The sequence below is a fragment of the Nycticebus coucang genome, chromosome 11 (assembly GCF_027406575.1).
Source record: "Nycticebus coucang isolate mNycCou1 chromosome 11, mNycCou1.pri, whole genome shotgun sequence".
NCBI lineage: Eukaryota > Metazoa > Chordata > Mammalia > Primates > Lorisidae > Nycticebus > Nycticebus coucang.
In genome coordinates, this window is record NC_069790.1 from 43102185 (window position 1) to 43120704 (window position 18520).

The 18520-nt window shown below is 38.0% G+C and overlaps 1 protein-coding gene across 2 annotated transcripts in view; it reads left to right on the plus strand.

Moving 5' to 3' along the window:
- ANKMY2 (ankyrin repeat and MYND domain containing 2) overlaps positions 1–18520 on the plus strand; it is a 39529-nt gene that overhangs the window by 16338 nt on the left and 4671 nt on the right. For both annotated transcript variants that reach the window (XM_053609642.1, XM_053609643.1), the window contains exons 3-8: positions 723–861; positions 2528–2626; positions 7737–7897; positions 13640–13854; positions 14607–14742; positions 18315–18443. In XM_053609642.1, the coding sequence (XP_053465617.1) occupies positions 723–861; positions 2528–2626; positions 7737–7897; positions 13640–13854; positions 14607–14742; positions 18315–18443 (879 nt within the window). The remainder of the gene's footprint in view (positions 1–722; positions 862–2527; positions 2627–7736; positions 7898–13639; positions 13855–14606; positions 14743–18314; positions 18444–18520) is intronic.

Here is an 18520-nt window from a genome sequence, read left to right on the forward strand (position 1 = left end):
CTGTGACGTCACGGCACTCTACTGAGGGCGACAAACTGAGACTCTGTCTCTAAAATAAATAAATACATAAATAAATAAATAAATAATTAAAAAAATGATACCATTCTAATATATATTTCCTGGATCATTGTTTTAAAAAATAACACCTAGGTAAGATACATTTCCTGTGCCTTGTTTTTCTCCTTGACAGTAACTCATGGAAATTTTTCAAATTCAATAAATAGAGATGAAATTCTTCGTTTAATAGCTTTGTAAATCCCATGATGCAGATACACTGTACTTTATTCACATTTCCCCGTAATAGTGTTCTCTTTGTTTTGGGATTTTTCTTCAGGCTTTTGTTTAATGTCCGTGTGCGTGTATCTGTTTTTTCATTTGTTTTCCCAGGACCTAAGTATGTTTGGCAAATCTGGAAAATCTGTGTTCTAGTCCCTGCCCCAGCCATTTCCTAGTCGCGTGAGGTTGAGAAAGTCCCCTGAATCTGTTTGCTAATCTGTTAAAAAAAATAAAGAAAGAAACAGAAAACCTTAGGTAATAAAACCATCTCTTTTCCTCAGAAGTTAAAGATCCAAATGGGAAAGTAAATATAAAACCATAGATTTTTAAAGGTGGTTTCATTGACTCATGTTTATTTTATGTTTTTAATTTAATTGCGGGAATTGTTCATAGATAGGGAAAAGGTAAATAAGTAAAATTAATACTTTTTTTCCTTTCAATTAAAGAACGGAATGACTCCTCTAATGCACGCAGCATACAAAGGGAAACTTGATATGTGCAAATTACTCCTGCGGCACGGAGCCGATGTGAATTGTCATCAGCATGAACATGGGTACACGGCCCTTATGTTTGCCGCGCTCTCTGGTGAAGTTTGAGCATTCGTTTTGTTCATTAATATTAATACCTGTACAAATTTGTTATAAATATATATATATTCAAATATTAAGTGCATTTTTATTTTAGTAATTTAGTAAATTTAAGATCAAGTTGTATGGAATGGTGGGAGTTGGTTTTTGAAAAGCTATAATATATGAAATATAGTTAATTTGGTGATCTGTTTCGTTAGTTATTTAAGTAAGTTGATTATATTGATAATATTTTGGTAGAATCGAGGAACTAGACCTATTATTCTTCCAAGTTAGTTCCTTTGATATTCTATATCTTTATATTCCCTGTGTTTTGAATCAATGTGGAAACATCTTTGCTCTCTTGATCAAGTTGCTACTGTGATGGAGCTTTACTTGTCTCTCTGGCATTTACATCACTGTATCTGATGATCCATTGAGGCATTGACCTTGATTTTTGTTGTTTATTATTTGCTGAGTAAACATAATTGAGAAATAGTGTCTAAAATCAAGTGGAGTTATCTATAATTGCTGCAGTTCTTTAAGAACATACAAAAGCACTGTACTATTCTTATACTTTGCAAACAATAGTCTGCATGTTCATAATGCTAGAAAACAAAAGCATTTTAAGCATCATGTAAAATATAGTATCCAAATAGGACAGTATTGATTGATTGATTATGTAAAATTTTAACATTTTCATGTATAGATTATTTCATAGAGTAAAAATACAAATGAAAAAGGATAATATTTACTACATATATTAAAGGGTCTCATTGTTACATATAAAGAGCTCCTGTAAATCAATTAGAAAAAACAGGCATAGTGGCTCATGCCTGGAATCCAAGCTACTCGAGAGGCTGAGGCAGGAGGATCACTTGAGGCCAGGAGTTTGAGACAAGCCTGGGTAACATAGCAAGAACCTATCTCTAAAAATACAAATAAACTAGAAAAAGATAAATACTGCAACAAAGAGAGAACGAAATAAATACAACCGGCTGATCAACTTCATATTAGCAAAGGTTAAGAAAGAGTGATAATGCCTAGAAATTTCTTTGCACTTTCATGGGGAGTATATATCCGTTCAACCTTGCTTGATGGCAGCTTGGCAAAATGCTTTTAAAATGCATAACTTTTGATCCAGCAAAGTTTTCCAAGAACATTCCTAAGAAAATCTTAGTTCAGACTTGCAAAAATAAATGAAAAATGCTATTCACCAAGTGTAGTTTATAATAGCAAAATGTCTGTAATTATTTAATGCAGCATGTAAGTACAATAACTATGGATCTTTAGATAGAAAAAGTCTAGAAAGATAGATCACCAGTGGTCAACATAAGAATTATTCTAGAGCTTGTAAGTGTGAGGGATGGCATAGGTTAGTAGACATTAAACAGGCGCTTCTGTTTGTTTTATCTTTAATGTCTTTTTTTGATATCTTTATATGTGGTGTTTTGTTATAAAATCAAAATGCTTGATTTGTTTTCCAAAAAATAAATTTGATTCATGAGTGTGTTTTGCGGTATTTTATTTTTTTACTGTAGTTAGAGATTCATATTTTAGAAAAAATGAAATATCCACATGACAGAAACCACAAACCAGGTGGGTAGGGGAAGGTACAGTTTGGAAGAGGGTGTTTACATTGCGAATGCCTTACTATTAACAAATACATTCTCTTTTAACTCTAGGTAATAAAGACATCACATGGGTAATGTTGGAAGCTGGTGCTGAGACAGATGTTGTCAACTCTGTGGGAAGAACAGCAGCACAGATGGCAGCCTTTGTAGGTGAGTCTTTTTGTTGTGTTTTGTTCTGTTCTGTTTTTTTATAGGGGCAGAGCACATGAGTTCTTGCTGCAGTTTTACATTACATTATGCTCAAAATTGCCTTTGTGGAAAAAATACCACAGTGCTTCTCAGGGTGCAAATACTATCATGGTTTTTTAAAAAACAAAGTCCACCAATATGTTTCTAAGTGACACTACTAAAATGAAATGATTAAAAATTCAAAATAAAGCAATGCCCATCTCTTTATTTTCTAATTTTTTTTTTTTTTTTTTTTTTTTTTTGAGACAGAGTCTCACTAAGTCACCCTTGCTAGAGTGCTATGGCGTCACAGCACACAGCAACCTCTAACTCTTGGGCTTAAGCAATTCTCTTGCCCTAGCCTCCCAAGTAGCTGGGAATACAGTTGCCTACCACAACACCTGGTTATTTTTTTATTGCAATTTTCATTGATGTTTAGCTGGCCTGGGCTGGGTTCGAACCCACCAGCCCAGGTGTATGTGGCCGGCACCATAACCACTGAGCTACAGGCGCCAAGCCCATCTCTTTATTTTCAATATTTATCACTTCATTGTAGTAGTGTAACATAGAAACATACAGGTGGATTTCGTTTAAGAACCCAAAATGGTAGTCTCTCTTCTAATAGTTATTTAGCTTATGCATATTTAATATTGTTATACTTGGTTGAATCCCTCTTTTACCTCGTTTTCACTCTTTATTTTATTTTATGGTTGTTTTTGCTTGTGCGTGTGCATATATATACATATGTGTTTCCTTAAAGTGATCCATTTGGTTAAAACCATGCTATACCTCATTCCTCAATCACCAGGCCCTGTATTTGCCCATTTAGCAGCCCCTAACAAGATGAAATCCTGGTAATTCACTCATTTATCCACAATCTCTGGTTTGTTTGTTTGTTCTTTTCTTTTCTTTATCGTTAAATCATAGCTGTGTACATTAGTGCAATCAAGGGGTACAGTGTGCTGGTTTCATATACAATCTGAAATATTCTCATCAAACTGTTCAACATAACCTTCATGGCATTTTCTTAGTTATTGTATGTAGACATTTGTATTCTGCCTTTACTAAGTTTCGCCTGTACCCATTCTAAGATGCACCGTAGGTGTGGCCCCACCCATTCCCCATTACCCTCCCTCCACCCTAACCTCCTGTGAGGCCACAAGCCATTCCTGTCTGCCTCTTCCCCTACCTCCTCAGAGTCTGTGCCAACCATACTTTCAGCTGTGGACTCAGCTGACAGCCTGTAGTACTTTTAGTAGCAATAGTTCCCCGAGTGTCATGGACAGGGTATTGCTTCTCTTTCAGTAATCCTTGCCCATAATGGTTCACTCACTATGATTTGCCCTTCATCTATTTTCTCCCATTCAGACAAACTCTCTCCCTTGTTCTCTGCTCCCTCTTTTCTTCTTTGTCCCATTTCAGTCTTGAGATCTCTGTTCACATTTAGGTTTCAGTTACAAGACATCTCAGACAGGTCGTGTAGGTTGTATGTTCTTTGAAAACCATCTTAACAACCCTTCTCTCTGAGATGTGAGTCATACTGTGGCTAATTTCGAGGCTTATATCACGTTGTTTGCTCTCAGTCATGTCGATGTTACGCTCCTGTTTGCTAAATTCTGGTTTTGCAACTCAGAATTCGGGTTTATTTTTTTCTCAAAAGTAAAAAAACTTTACCAGTATTGTTTGATTATTTGGATTCAGAATTCCTGACTTAAAAGCCAGTAAAACTAAATATCTAATAAAAATTTCAAAAATTTAAACACAAATTTTCAAAAATTATATACAAATGTTCAAGTAAAAATTATATTTACAATGATAAACTCTAAAATACATGTTATTCATATATAAATTTTTAGCAGATTAAAATACTATCAAAATAAGAACTATCCAATATGAAAAATGTTAATCTTAAAAAAATAAGTAACATCATTCTTTCTTTTCAAAAATGTATAATTAAGAAATTCCTAGTCCTGTGACAATGTCATTGTTATGTAGCAGATATTTGGATGTACAAATATTTCCAACTGCTAACTGCTTTTTCTGATGGTACCAGTCGGGGTACTGATGAAAAGATAAGGTGATTTCTGGGCACAATGTGAGGGTGTTCAGCCCACCCCCTCCATGAAGGGCTCAACTACAACTTGACCTTTACCTTAGAACTGAAAAGAAGGTAACATAAAAATTTGTGCCCTCATATTAATTTGAAATAAAAAAAGAACAAGATGAGAATATTTAAATATTGTATTGGAAGTAAAAGCCAACGTGGAAAGGGTAAAATGTAAGTAAATAAAAGAAAAGAAAATTGCACACATACACACACACAAAAGAAAAGATAAGGTGATAAGATAATTCTATATTGTTCTCAGATCCCTTTATCTTCATATCCTGCCATGACTGGTTTGATACTTTGGATGAGCTGTTTTAGAGCAACTTTTTGTTTTAGGAGGAATATCTGTCTTTTTCTTGAAGCTGGTTATAGATTGTGTTTTAAGGAAGCCTGTGCAATTTGTCTTCATTTTTTCATGTGCAGTTGTAAATTCCCACATGATGCTGTCATATTCATAACCCACTTTCATTGGGAGATTTTCATGGTTAACGGTTGTTTTTCTCTCTACTTGTAGATTTCAGAAATAAGAATGTTTATTGTCGGGTGGCGCCTGTGGCTCAGTTGGTAAGGCACCGGCCCCATATACCGAGGGTGACAGGTTCAAACCCGGCCCCGGCCAAACTGCAACCAAAAAATAGCCGGGCGTTGTGGTAGGTGCCTGTAGTCCCAGCTACTCGGGAGGCTGAGCAAGAGAATTGCTTAGGCCCAGGAGTTGGAGGTTGCTGTGAGCTGTGTGAGGCCACGGCACTCTACTGAGGGCCATAAAGTGAGACTCTGTCTCTACAAAAAAAAAAAAAAAAAGAATGTTTATTGTCTAAGTAGAGTACCTTGGCTCATTTCAAACTGTTTTGGTTTTTAGTTTTGAGACAGGGTCTCACTCTCTGCCCTTGGTGGAGTTCTGCAGCATCATAACTCTTAGCAACCTCAAACTCTAGGGCTCAAGAGATCCTCTTGCCTCAGCTTCCCAAGTAGCTGGGACTATAAGTGCCCACGACAACACCCAGCTAGTTTTTCTAGTTTTAGTAGAGGAGAGGTCTTACTCCGGCTCAGGCTAGTCTCAAATTCCTGAGCTCAAGCAATCCACCCACATCGGCCTTCCAGAGTGCTAGGGTTACAGGTGTGAGCCACTGCTCCCAGCCTCATTTCAAATTTTTAATATAGACTGGTACTGTTTGACTTCTCCAGATGTCTGTAATGGAGCTTTCTGATGAAGGAAGGAAGAAAGAGGGAGGGAAGGAGAAAAGAAATCCTTCCCACTCCACACAAAAGAAAGAAACTGATGTTCTGGTACTTAAAAATAGCGTGGAGTACCAAAAGTAATACTGTGATCACGGCTAAATTCTCTTTTCAAATCAGGAAAAATATCTATTCTTCTATCATTTATTTAATTCTCCATTCATATCTTTTTTTCTCTTTGGGATTTCTATAATTTTTCAGTATTAGATTTCCTGGCTATGTTCTTCAGTTTTCATCTTTTCCTTAATGGTTCCTGACTTCGATTCCTTCTCTCTTTGAGACACTTCATCCACTTGATCTTCCACATTACTAATTTAGTTCTCAATAATGACCAGGGCAACCTCTTTCAATTTACCTATTGTTAAAATTTGAGTCATTCTGCAATTCTTGAAAGCCTATTTATATACTATAATTGAATCTGCTCTTCAATTAACTGCTTTGTTAGTTAACTGTGGTGGTGTTGGTTGTTACTGTTTTTATGGTGAATGTTGTCAAAATACTCCCAACGTAAGAAGCCATCTATTAGAGACATTGTATAGTTTTTGGAGTTGCTGGATCTCCTTGGGTGCTTTGCTCCCTACCTCCCACGCTGTCAGGTAAAGCTGACAGGGTCATGGAATGGTGGAGGAAAGGGCTATGTCTCCGTATCTGGGGGCCCAGCTCAGCAAACCAGCTGAGGCATAAAAAGGAATCCCTTCACTCCCCAGTTCCCCCAGGAGCTCCCAGGGGCAAACAGAACCCTCTAACAGCCTCAAGTGCCAGGGTTCAGGAAGCCGATGGTGCAGTCCCTGCTGTGGGCAGATTCAAGCAGATGCTCCCACGTGCACAAGTGGGCGGGGCTACGCAGGCCTCCCAGGGTGGACCACTGTCCAGGAGCCAAAGCTACGTTGTCCAGGCGCTCTACTCCGGAACTTGCCGCCATGGCTTCTCAGCCCTCAACAGGCAGAGAGGAGGAAGTCTCTCCTCTGGAGATCCCAGAAGATCCCACACCCTCCAGTGTGCCCTGCTGGTTCTGTGTGCTGCCCGGAGTAGCCACTTCCTTGCTCCAGAGAGGTAGTGGAGTGGGGAACTGGAGGGGGAGGCCAGGAACACCCTTCAGGTCACCAGCATTGGCAGGGAAGGCTTTGCTTTCACAGGACCTTTTCTAATGCTGGGGAGGAGGCTTAGAGAAGTAACTTACAGGTCTGTCAGAAGCCATGATGTGAATTGCAAGCTTATATAAGGAGCAAAAGCTTTTTCTCTGATTCATTTCACAAAGAGGCCAATCTTTTCTCAAATTCAAGGGGGCATTAGCTTAATAATATTAATTATTATTATTATAAAGGTACTCTATATAAAGTAAATTTAAATTTTGTGTAAACACAATCAGGGAGGCATGACTGTCATTTGTGTAGGGATAGAAGAGACATTTTAAATGACAAGCAATTTTTGTGAAATATTTAGGGTTGATTCTAAGTTAAGCAGTGTTTTGTTTTGTTTTTTTCCTATAATCCATATAATCTTTATATGTATTGTGGATTCTGTGTCTTTAAATAGATTTAAAGGATTATTTCTCAACTTCATAAGGAATGTGTATAAATGTTCTCTAAAATGTTTTACCTCTCCTCCTCCTCTTCTGCTCTCCTCTCCTAAAAAATAAAGATATTGATGCATATTTACTTCACAAGAAAACAACAACATAATTAAGAAAAATCCAGAGGACTTATTTTTAATAATAAAATTACAACTTTTCTATTTTTCAATTAAAAGGTCAACATGATTGTGTGACTATAATCAACAATTTCTTTCCTCGAGAGAGACTGGATTATTACACTAAACCCCAAGGTCTGGATAAGGAGCCAAAACTGCCCCCAAAGTTGGCAGGCCCGCTGCACAAAATTATCACCACCACTAACCTTCATCCAGTCAAGGTAGTGTGTTGTTCACTGTATTTGCTTTTTATTTAAATATTGCCTCAGAGTTTAAACAGCTATTGGTATATGGGCTCCTGACTGGCTTGGTCTGAGTTTTGTGAATATAGAGCTTGTGGTGGTTTTCTTGGCCCATTAATGAATTAAAGGACCTGTCTGCAGTTGAAACCTGGAAGAAAGTAGGGGAAACAAACTAAAGTGGGAGGAAGAATCCAAGAACTGGGTTCAGCTGAAGCTCCATTCCCACCTCATCTCACAGGGAGCTCTGGAGTATGACCGGCTCCAGACAGGCCAGGGAGTCCAGCTTTCGTATCCAGCAGACTATCTTTGGCTAGAGCCTGTTTCCAGAGGGAAAGGACGGCCTCCCAAATAGTACCAACTGAGGTGGCTTCTCTTGAAATGAGGACAGTTCTCTGGAGAAAAGGCCTTAGCAGCCCACACTCAGAGCCCCTGGGGCCTGGCATACAGGTCTGATAAAGACAAGCTGGGTGAGACACATCCCTTACAGTAATTCTCTTCCTAGGAAATCTTCTGAAATAATCAGGAGCACATTTTTGTGTGTGTGTGTGTTTTTTTGGTTTTTTTTTTGGCCGGGGCTGGGTTTGAACCCGCCACCTCCGGCATATGGGACCAGCACCCTACTCCTTGAGCCACAGGCACCGCCCAGGAGCACATTTTTAATGCAAGTAGGCATTTGATGCCTTTAAGTAATATAATTTGTCTCTAGTAATTAGTGAAATCAAATAGATTTTCAAACATTATAGGCTTCCACATAAGTTCAAAAGGCTTAACTAGGGAACTTTAATAGCCATTGTGAACAATGTTTATTTAATACAATAATTAATACAATTTATTTAATACAATTTATTGAATTTATTTAATACAATCATTTCTTGTTATTTACAAAATATTTTTTAAAAATCATGACTCGGCTCCTGTAGTTCAAGTGGCTAGGGCACCAGCCACATACACTGGAGCTGACAGGTTTGAATCCAGCCCAGGCCTGCCAAACAACAATGACAACTACAGCCAAAAAATAGCCAGGCATTTTGGTGAGTACCTGTAGTCCCAGCTACATGGGAGGCTGAAGCAAGAGAATCACTTAAGCCCAAGAGTTTGAGGTTGCTGTGAGCTGTGACGCCATGGCACTCTACCCAGGGCAACAGCTTGAGACTCTGTCTAAAAAAGAAAAATTCAATCTTAACAAGTATATTTTCCTCAATGAATCATCAAAGAAATCTGCATGACTATATGTGTGCTATCCTCCATAAACACTCCAGCAGTGATATCCTCTTTCATATTTCAATGTCTAGCATCTGCCTTCATTCATAGTTCACAGCTGTTTGGTGAGCAAGATAATAAGTTGGGTCAAAAGTTGAGGTTTTTCTTTAATACAAGGTGTTACTATAATGAAGTAAAATAGGATTCCTTAAAAGTCTATTACAAAAGAAATCTTGAAATAATTAGGTAGCCAGGGCCAGGTGTGGTTGCACATCCTGCAATCCTAGCACCGTGGGAGGCTGAGCTTAAGGATCGCTTGAGGCCAGGAGTTTGAGACCAGCCTGAGCAACATAGCAAGACATATCTCAAAAAAAGTAAAGAGTATAGCTGGACCTGGTGGCACGTGCCTGTTGTCCTAACTAATTGAGGGGCTGAGACAAGAGAATTTCTTTGCTTGAACTCAGGATTTCAAGACTGCAGTGAGCTATGATCACACCAGTGCACTCCGGCCTGGGTGACAGAGTGAGACCCTGTCTCTAAAATTAAATAAGTAGACAGTTCTTATAAAGTTATTCTGTGGAAGACTAACACTTACTTAAACGTATAAGTTCCAAAATGTATCTACCCTTGTTCCTTTATTGATAGGTCCCTATGCATCTTTCTTGAGTCATTGACTCTCTAGAAATGAACAAAAAATGCCTATTATGTAGTTCTCCACCTACATTAGTTTTCTGGGCCTTTGAGAGAGATGACAAATTAGAAAAGTGAAATCTGCAGTTTTTATTTTAGAAAACTCAGGGTTTTTCCTAACATTCTGGAAGAACTGCTTGAAGCAAAACTTGTGATATTATGCAGGCAAAAAAGGAAATCAGCTGTGAATTACATGCTCATGTTTCTAGGCAAGATTACAGGGGGGCTTAGAATTTAACCTTTAAAAAAATATTTATTTCTTCTGTGTCCGTGGTTCGCTCCCTTTCTCAGGATGTGGGGAGGAGAGTGCTCTCATGAGCAGTGGTAATTCTCTAAGACGCTGTCTCTCTTAGGCATGGGACAGGCAGCAATGGGGAAACAGGCTTTTTGTTAGGGTACAGACTTCTCAGTGTAGAAAATGTGTATAGTTTTTAAGACCGTTGTTCCCATATTACCTGAGTATAACAGGTTGCACTCTCTGAATTGTAAGCATATGACTTACTACAATTTGTATTTAACTACCAGAAGGCTATTACAGTAAATCCCTGAGTTACAAACATCTGACTGACATAAAACTCACCTTACAAGCAGGGACTATTACAGGTAATAGCTAAATGCACCTGTTCCAAATTACATACAAATACAACTGAAGAACAAACGTACAGAACGTATCTCATGCATAAACCAGGGACCACCTGTATCCTGGTTGAGACTGATTTAAAGAAGTTTTCCTGTATTTTTCTGATCCATTACCTTTTACATTATGTTTCTACTCTTTCAGATTGCAATGAGGGTTTGTGGAATAATTTTGTTATTTACGTGGAACCCAGTCTCTCAGGGTGAAATGTACTAAGGATCGTTCTACCCGCAAAGGCATACATTTTTGAGTAAATTAGATTAAGGACATTCTATACAGGTAATAAATTGCAAAGGTGTGTCATCTGAAGTAATCTGCATAGTTTTTAGAACACTTAGTCTTATAAAAGAGACTATTCTGTTACTCTAGTACCTTCCTTTGAAAATACCTTGATTTTTCTAAGCATAAACCATATATTCACTTGAAACCCTTTCTTTTATTCATACTTTCGAAATAAAAGCTGCCCAGTTGCTTTATTCATGGCCTATTTTTATGGTTCTACACCTTTATCAAGCGAGCATGGTTTTAACATCTTTTAAAATAAGCACAACTCACAACTCACCTTTACTCACAACTCACCCATACACAACTCACCTTTTCATTACAGCGCACTTAACACAGCTACGTTTGTGTCTAGGTTAAGTGGCTGCTATAGCAATAAGGATGTGTTTGTTTACAAAAGGGACTTGGGAATTGTGCTGATGCCCAGAATATAAAGGTTATCTAAAAGAAAAACAAAAGTCACAGAAAAAAATGGCGACAGAACGGAGCAGAGTGTCCCAGAGGAGAGGACGCGGATGTGCACAGAGCAGTGCTCTCTGTGATTATTAATATTAACCATTAATATGGTTTTCAAGCACAGAATTGTAAATTTAGCAATTTTTAAAAGTGGAATTTAAAGATAAAAAGAGGTCAGCTATGGTGGCTCACGCCTGTAAACATAGCACTCTGGGAGGCTGGGGCAGGAGGATCCCTTGAGCTCACAAGTTCAAGACCAGCCTGATCAAGAACAAGAACCCATCCCTACTAAAAATAGAAAAAACTACCCAGACATTGTGGCGTGCACCTATAGTCCCAGCTACTCAGAAGGCTAAGGCTGAAGGATCACTCAAACCTAGGAGTGTGAAGTTACTATGAGCTAGGCTGAGGCCATGGCACTCCAACCTGGGCAACAGAGTGAGGGGGAGAAAGGGAAGGCAGAGAGGGAGGGTTGCAGGGAGGGAAAGAACAAAAAAGGAAGAGAAGGAGGGAGTGGAGGGGAGGAAGGAAGGAAGGAAGGAAAAAGAAAGAGAGAAGGAGGGGAGGGAAGGGAAGGAAGAGCAAAATTCCACTGCATAAACGTACTTTAAGGTAGCAGTCCATTGAGAGAGAAGATTCATCTAGTTTTTAATGGTGACAGGAATATATTTGCTCTTCCTCAGTTAATAATAAGGATTTCTTTTATAATATATTAATTCATAATGCTGCAGAGATTAAAGGAAGAAAACCAGTACAAATATGATTCTTTCGTATGCAGCTGTATAAATGTTTTTGTTTATCATTTTTCTTTGTGTGTATTTGTGCTGTATATTTTAAAATAAATAAGATCTAATATCTCTAAACAAAAAAGTCATGAACCTGGCTTCTATATGAGATTTTTTTTAAAAATAATTCTCATTTATAAGATTAATATTTTGATTGTAAGTACCATACCTAAAAATATTGACCCAGATAACATTTAAATAACTGCAGTTAGAAGTATAAACAGAAAATTGATGAGTTTATTCTTCTCTGCCACAAATTAATTTTCTTATATGTTTTGATAAATGGACTTATCAGTAAATTTACCAATAAGGATTCTGATTACACTTAATTAAGTCTAACAATTTATTAGTAAGTGGATTTTTAGAAAGATACTAGGTTATGTAAAAATCTAGTAGTGTCAAAAATAGTGGTAATCTTGTTTTAATTTCACAAATCTATGTTAATTTTCCAAGTAGGAGATTTAGGCATAGGTTTTACTTAATATTACAATGATCTTTCTTCATGCCTAGAGACAAGATTCTAATTCATGATATTTACCTGTTGTTCTGTGACATTTTCAGGGATTTAGCTGTAACACGTAGGCTCTGTGCAGACTGTTGTGCCCTGTTACACGTGTTTACATTCCTGCCCCATGCAGACCTACTTCAAATACTCTATAACTGGGCCAATGAAAAATTTCAATGAAAAAATTCAAGCTTAATCTGTGCATACGTGGGAAATGTGGAGCTCATAACACGTATGATTTGATAACTCTGTAATATTCCACCCTTAAAGCAATTTATAGTTTCCTCTTTTACCTGATGTCCTTACTGTAGATGATCAAAAGCATCTTCAGGAACATTTCTGTAGAGAAATGTAGTGGATTGGAAAATAAAACACATTTCTGATTTTTATGCTTTGCTATGAAAAAAAAAATCTGGTTTCCTTCTAATTAAATTAAAACAAGAATTTTATTTCTGCTAGGCACGAAATTCCAGAGCCAAGTAATGTTAACCAAAAGTAGTTATTAGGCCGGGCATGGTGGCTCATGCCTGTAATCCTAGCACTCTGGGAGGCCAAGGTGGGAGAATCACCTGAGCTCACAAGTTCGAGTCTAGCCTGAGCCAGAGCAAGACCTCCTCTCTAAAAACACTGCTCAGGTGTTGTGGTGGGGGCCTGTAGTTCCAGCTACTTGGGAGGCTGAGGCAAGAGAATCGCTTGAGCCCAAGAGTTTGAGGTTGCTGCGAGCTATGAGGCCATGACACTCTATGAATGGTGACAAAGTGAGACTCTGTCTCAATAAAAAAAGCACAAAAAAACCCAAAAGTAGTTATTGCTCAATGATTTCATTGTATATATATAAAGGTTGTGCCAACTGCTGTGTTAATCTTTGGTAATAGTGCTTTAACACAAGCAGGAAAACCGGATACTCTGAGCAGCATCATGACACCCTGGTTTAAGCTAGGTGGAAAGTCACGTTTAACTTTGACATGCAGAAACCATGATATCCTTCCCTATTCTATAGCTTTGATCAGGGGCAATTTGCATTCTGATATGATTTAATACAGTAACTACATGATCCTAGGAAAGACTCTCTTTAGTAATCTTTTGAAATCAATTAAATAGACTATTTAGTTTCTGTATAGAGAAGTCTCTCGAGTAATTTCTTAGTTTACTGGAATTTCTTCTAGATTGTGATGCTTGTAAATGAGAACCCTCTGCTGATGGAAGAAGCAGCCCTGAGTAAGTGCTACAAGGTTCTGGATTTGATCTGTGAGAAGTGTATGAAGCAAAGAGACATGAATGAAGTACTGGCTATGAAGATGCATTACATCAGCTGTATCTTCCAGAAATGCATTAATTTTTTAAAAGATGGAGAGAATAAATTGGACGCCCTGATCAAAAGGTACTGTTTTTACCATGTCACATGTAAAATACACTCAGGTGGATAATACTTTATTATATAAAGCCTCTTTAGATAATATGCCTGCACTTTGGCAGCCACTGCTATTTTTGGGATCACCTTTAATCTTCAGAAAACTGGGAACAATATTATTATTTCTATTGAGAGATTTATTATTCAATTCTGTTTTTGTTGTTATCACTGATTTACAGATGAGGACTCTGAGGTTTGGAAAGGGTAAATAGCATGTATAGGATCATTCAACTAGAAGGTGACCCAAGTCTAAATGTGAGAATGCGGCAGGTTGTAGTTCCCAGTTTATAACAGCGCTGGGGGTGTCTCTGTTACTATTCCACGGGGAGCTGTGTTGTTTTGTTCTTTGACCAGCAGAGATCAAATTCTTTTACAGCTTTACTGAGAAAAAGGACCTAAGTCAGAAGGGTGTGACTCCATAAAAGTTTTTCCTTCTTAGTTCACATGGCAGGCTAATAAGTAACTAGCTAATCTGATAAGAGTGTTTAGCATGTTTTATAGTGGGGGTCACCTTTGCATTTTTATCTCAGGGTCCCACAGCTGATAACGCCTTGCCTAATGCACCAGCTGACAACAGTGTGACTTGAGTTCTTCCTCTTGATTTGAAGAGACAGTGAAAATCTCAAGTAATAAAACAGAAGCTACTAAACACTATTGGGTTCAGCTAGGAGGGAATGCTTAATGATTCAACTGCAATTATGCTTTAAAAAAATATCTTGCAGCTTGTTAAAAGGCCGACCTTCTGACGGCTTTCCAGTATATCAAGAGAAGATCATTAGAGAAAGTATCAGAAAATTTCCTTACTGTGAAGCTACACTACTCCAGCAGCTGGTTCGAAGCATCGCTCCTGTTGAAATTGTAAGGCTCTTTTTAAGACTCTATCATTAAGACCTAATTACCACATATTGTGTTGATAAAGGCAAGTTCTCTCTAGTATTTTTTTTCATTTTCATTATTGCAGAAAATTTTCAGGAACCAAGGTGGAGGGAGATAGTACGTATTTATAGTTTGTAGTTTAGTAAGTAATATATCCCCATGTTGCAATGTAAATGATTATAGCAGAAACTTGTGTTTTAGATACCTCAATGAAACTTGTAAGTACATGGTCCACTGTACCATACAGGCACACATGTACACTTGTCACTGTATGAATTACCAGTGCAAAGTCTTGTATATACTAGGAGAAGGTGCTAATTGATTGTCAGGGTGATGTGTCCAAGCAGTGGGGATGTAGCTGGATGAGTGATTGGAAGGCTTATCATGTTCCTGATAATTACCTCATAATATGCCCAGTTTCCTGTAATCCACCTTAATGCCCCCTGATTAGAAATTTTCCATATTTAAAAAAGAAATACATTCTTCCTTCCTAACTATAGGATGTGCATTTTGTTGGCTTTTTATCTGTTTTTTAAATTACTTATTACCCTTTTGACATATGTGGAGTAGTATTTCATAAGATACTCCCTGCCTTTTCTATTTTGAATAGGTACCTGTTCACTTTATCTATACCCATTTATACTTTTTTACATTTAAATCCAATCTTTTATCTGACAAGATATTGACCCTGAGGCCAGTCCCGTCCACAGCTTCCCCCTTCCCTCTGGAAGCTTTACTGCCCTTTCCTGTGCCTTCTCTAGGTGTTATATTCTGTGTGGAAAATCGAGGCTAGAATTGAGTTCCAGGTGCTCTTTTATACATTCAGATTTCACCTTTTCTGAATCATATAATAAAGCAAGACCTGAGTTGACGAGACCATCTCATCAAGTTCATGCCTTCATTTATTCACAAGAGCTCCCCTTATTTTCACGTAGAGATTTTTTATTCTTAATATACTTTGGTGTTCGAGCTTTTGGAAGATTAAAGTTAGCAACTTGTGAAGGTGATTTATCAATTACAAATGTGTCTTGCCAGTATATATCAAACCCCAACCAATCATGAATTAAATAGATAAGGGTTTATTTTTCACATATACTCAGACGCCAAAAGGTAGGCAGACCAGGTCTGACACAGTGGCTCAAAAATGCATCAGTCACACACACACTTTTCCATCTTTCCACCCCCAAATTCCTTAGCCATGTCCGTTCTTGTACACATACTTATGACCCCAGGGTTGTAAGGCATTTGACCTGTTTCCTCCAGGCTCACATTCCTGTCCAGCAGGAAGAGCAAAGGGGTCTATGTCTGGAAAACATAAGCTTTCCCAGAAACCCTCTGCCTGTGTCGCACGACCACTCTTAGCTGCACAGGAGTATTTTTGCTTTGTCTAAACACTCCTGTTCTGAAAAAAATTATGCTCTGTTAGTAAGGAAGCTGAGCGAGTCAGCATCAGAGCAACTAGCAGTACCTGTGCTGAGGGATTTCCAGCTCTGACGAGTGGTAGCTGATGTTCTAGTTACATGGGAGAAAATGGAAAATCTCAAAATAGCCAAGAGTACTTAAAAAAAAATCAAAGCAGGTCAGTATAAGGCTCAACAAATCTTAGCCCCATATGATAGAATAATGTAATTAGAGTTTATAGAGTATAATGATTAATGTTTATCCTAGTGGTCTGAGTCAAGAAAGGGTTTATAATAAAGATAATATTTAATGCATTTCAGAAAGATTTCTCTTTTTTTTTTTTTTTTTTTTCTGTAAAGACAGAGTCTCACTTTATGGCCCTCAGTAGAGTGCCGTGGCCTCACACAGCTCACAGCAACCTCCAACTCCTGGGCTTAAGCGATTCTCTTGCCTCAGCCTCCCAAGTAGCAGGGACTACAGGCACCCACCACAACGCCCGGCTATTTTTTGGTTGCAGTTTGGCCGGGGCTGAGTTTGAACCTGTCACCCTCGGCATATGGGGCCGGCGCCCTACCAACTGAGCCACAGGCGCGGCCCAAGATTTCTCTTTTAAGAACATTTGTTCTTTAAGAGTTAATATAATGTACCCACTGTTTCACTTTACCTATCTCAGTGCTTGTGGTTATGAGTGTCCCAGATTGCCACCGTTTACTGCCTAACGGGTTTTGTTATATATACTGCAAGTTCATAAGCCTCTGAAGTGATGCCACTCTCTTCCCATAACAAGGTGGTTCTCAGGCTGGCTGCCCTGAGGGTCGCCTGTGTCTCTTTCTGAGATTGCTAATGGCTGGGCCTTCTGTTCAGGTTCTGATTCTGTCTGCCTCATGTGGAACTCTGGCTTCTGCCTATTACAGAACTCAGCAGAAAATGTGAGTTATGGCTAAGTTTAAAATATTGCTCCAGCATTATAGCAGATGATACTGTTAAAGATGTTTGGCTTTATCCATTGATAGTGTGTATTTTAACTTCTGGAAGGCTAGCTAATGTCTCTTGATTTTATTGCCTACATTGTTTATTTTTAGGCTGAATATCTTTCCATGGGATGAGCTCTGGCCCCTAAAGAGATTCATATTTGGCAAAGTAGATAGCAAGATTTTGTATAATAGGAAAGTTCTTGTCACACAAGAGACAGGAAAGATTCCATGTGGTCACTAATCTGTATTACCATTATTTTTTGTGTGTGAGAGGGGAGGAAGCATTAGTTCACATGAAAACGCATGCTTTTAGCAAAATATCCTTTAGAAAAAATTAGGCAGTCCTGATGGCATGAGCCTATGATCCCAGCTACTTGAGAGGCTGAGGCAGGAGGATCACTTGAGCCTAGGAGTTTAAGGTTGCACTGAGCTATAATGATACCACTGCCCTCTAGCCAGGTGACAGAGTGAGACTCTCTCTCAAAACCAAACCAACCAAACAAATAAACAAATTTCATAAATCTTCTTTAACAACCCACTCTAATTTTCCACAGCCCTATAGTAATAATTTTTATACTTCAGGTTTTTCTTAATACTTTGATGTAATTGCAAGTATGTTTCTGAAAGAATTTGTAATGGTTCAAAGATAAAGATAATAACTATTTAAATTGTAGATAGTTTAACTATTTAATAACTATTTAAATAAGTAGATAGTTTAAACCATTTTAAGTCTTTAAAATACTTAAATTGTACCAAACTTTAAGAATTAAGATAAATATCTGTGATGTGTCCTATAATTGTCACACAGAATATCATCTTGATGTCACTTCTCAGAAGAAAATTCCACTCTGAGTTCATTCTCTTCTATCTGAAATCACTGTGGGCTTACTGAATTATCCTAATTGAAAAACACTTTTATTCTAAAGTAGGGCCATATTTTTCTCTTTAGTTATTGGGATTGATGACTTACTTCCTGTATGCTTTGTATAGAAAATGTTATACTGGGAAAGATATTTGTCATTTTGTCATAAAGTCTGTGTAATCTCCAGCCTTAATGATTTCTTCCCATTTGTGTCAACATTGTAAGATAGCGTTATTCATGGGGTGATACCTCCGCAGTCTTTCTATGGTGATTTCAGAGGTTTTTTTCTTCCCCTCTTCTCTTCATACCCACTGCAGGGTTCTGATCCCACTGCATTCTCCGTCCTTACCCAGGCCATCACTGGGCAGATGGGCTTTGTGGATGTTGAATTTTGCACTACCTGTGGAGAAAAGGGAGCAAGTAAAAGATGCTCTGTATGCAAAATGGTAAGAATGGAGTTCTTTCAAGTTCATTGACTTCTGGCTTAGATTACAGCCACTCTGACAACTAAGTTCTAATATTC